General features: G+C 41.2%; 1 protein-coding gene across 1 annotated transcript; it reads left to right on the top strand.

Moving 5' to 3' along the window:
• Positions 1–1,138: 1,138 nt before the first annotated feature.
• Positions 1,139–2,192, top strand: OR6J1 (olfactory receptor family 6 subfamily J member 1). Its single transcript, XM_024741721.1, is given in 4 exon segments — positions 1,139–1,612; positions 1,614–1,673; positions 1,675–1,888; positions 1,891–2,192. Coding segments are annotated over 4 exon segments (957 nt in total). The 5' UTR covers positions 1,139–1,231.
• Positions 2,193–2,582: the final 390 nt, after the last annotated feature.

Genomic DNA, 2,582 nt, shown 5'->3' on the forward strand with positions numbered 1-2,582 from the left:
CGCTCTTCAGATGGGTCATTTTAACAGACTACTTGACACATTACTCCGCAATGTTACTGTCCTCTAGGAAGTACTACATAAGCAACATGTCCTCAACCTATTCTGTGTCAAACAACACCAAATCCAACTCACAGACATTTGAGGTGCTATTCACTCATTCAGTAAATATTTACTAAAGCTGATTATTTCAAGAAACTTGTTCTAAGAGCTATATAAAAAGCAAAGATTAATAAAGACATCTTTGAGCAACAAATGAAAAACAACCATAAAATACAATAAAAGTTGAGTGATATATAACAAAACTATGAGAGATACAGAGACTCAGGCATTCAAAAGAGAAGGCTTCATGGAAATGACAGCACTTATTGAGGAGAGACTTAAAGGATAAATAGGATTTGAAAAGGCTGATGATTCCAAGTTGAAAGAATGCCATGTGCTAAAACATAGGTGCATAAAATAGATAAAGAATAAAAAAATCACAAAGGGTTTATTGTATCTTGAGCCCATGGGAGGATGTAATCAAAGGAGACCGTGGATATGTCATATGAGGATGGATCATTAAGAATCTTAAATACCAAACTCCCACTAAGGAATTTTTATTTGTGCATACATTACTTGGATTTTTCTCTTTTTGATTGGTAAGAGTTGTGCTTTTCTCTCATAGATTTCCTCTTGTCTTTCTATTAATCCAAATACTAGTGAAAGGCATCGAATTTTCAGGTAATATTGAATTAGCAATAGAGTGTCTATGCATTCTCAATCAGTTTACCTGAGGATATGGATCTGTGTAATGAATGGCTAAGTTAAGCAAAAAGGTTATCAGTCTCAAATATGAACTACTTATGGATGAAGACCCATTATTAGAATAAAGATAAAAATGAAAGGTAGTGAAAGCAGGGTATAATGTTAGAGGCAAAGTAATTGTTGAAGAATTAGAAATAAAATTTTGGTTAACAAAAGTAAGCAAGAATAATTTTTGGTTTGGGGCCTTACTTAGGCCCCCCTGCAACACCACTCTCGCCTCTAACACACAGATATACCAGGGACCATACATGAGAAAGATAGCCCCAAGGGAGCTCTGTGAAACAAAAATAAAGAAATCCTTCAACTCAAAATGCAACACTCACCACTTTTTCCTATCAATTCCAAATGTCCTCAGATCCCCAGAACATCACGACTCCTGGTGCAGCACACCTCTGATTGGCCATCCTCAGCAGAGGTCAGAGGAGCCATGGGGAACCACAACACTGTCACCGAGTTTGTCCTGCTGGGGCTCTCAGATGCCTGTGAGCTGCAGATGCTCATCTTCCTGGGGCTCCTCCTGACCTGCCTCCTCACTCTACTGGTCCTCACCCTCATGGACAGGCACCTCCACACCCCCATGTACTACTTCCTCCGCAACTTTGCCATCCTGGAGATCTGGTTCACCCTGGTCATCTTCCCCAAAATGCTGTCCAACATCCTGACAAGATACAGGACCATCTTCCTGGCAGGTTGCTTTCTTCAGTTTTTCCTCTATTTCTTCCTGGGAACCACAGAATTCTACCGACTGGCAGTGATGTCCTTTGACAGGTATGTGGCCATATGTAAACCCTTGCGTTATGTCACCATCAATGAGCAAAAGGGTCTGTGTCCAGCTAGTTCTTTGTTCATGGATGACAGGATTCCTTATCCATCATCGTTCCAAGTTTCATCATATTTCAGCAGCCATTCTGTGGCCCCAATATCATTAATCATTTCTTCTGTGACAACTTTCCACTCCTGGAACTCATATGTGCGGACACAAGTCTGATTGAGTTTCTGGGTTTTATTTTGGCCAACTTCAGCTTACTGGGCACTCTGTCCATGAAGGCCACCTGCTGTGGCCACATCCTCCACACCATCCTGAAAACCCCTCAGCTAAGGAGAGGCAGAAAGCCTTCTCAACCTGCTTCTCCCACATCACCGTTGTCTCTCTCTTCTATGGCAGTTGCATCTTCATGTATGTCCAGTCAGGCAAGGGTGGCCAAGGCGAGGACAGGAACAATGTGGTGGCCTTGCTCAATACCATGGTGACCCCGATGTTCAACCCCTTCATCTACACCCTGAGGAACAAACAAGTGAAGCAGGTGTTTAGGGAGCAGGTGAACAAGCTCTTCTTACAAAGATGTACCGGACCTGAGAGGAGGGGAGGAAGTTACCTCCTTGCCTGAACCTCTGCAAATGCAGCTTCTGTCCTGACCTCCATGAACTATCCCCTCCTAGATAGTTTTCAGCATGTCCTCTAATCTACAGTGGTTTCTCACATGCATCATTATTGGCTCACACAGTCTTCTCAGAGTACAGAAAGCTCAGCGTACCACAGCTATGTCTGGTATGTCTTAATGTTTCTGACCCTAGCCTATACCTGAGTTTCTTAATCTTGCCTCATTTTTAAGTTATAATTATAAACTTAGCATACCTTCTTCACTAGAACATTTCAAAATTGATAAAAAAATACTCTCAGTAAGAATATATTCATGATAGACTTCAGAAATATTATATATACAGAAAACTTAATGAGGTGGAATGGCCAAGAAATGTTGAACAAAAAAAGTATCAGG

This window comes from Neophocaena asiaeorientalis, unplaced genomic scaffold (genome assembly GCF_003031525.2).
Source record: "Neophocaena asiaeorientalis asiaeorientalis breed wild unplaced genomic scaffold, Neophocaena_asiaeorientalis_V1.1 scaffold27, whole genome shotgun sequence".
In the NCBI taxonomy this organism is placed as follows: domain Eukaryota; kingdom Metazoa; phylum Chordata; class Mammalia; order Artiodactyla; family Phocoenidae; genus Neophocaena; species Neophocaena asiaeorientalis.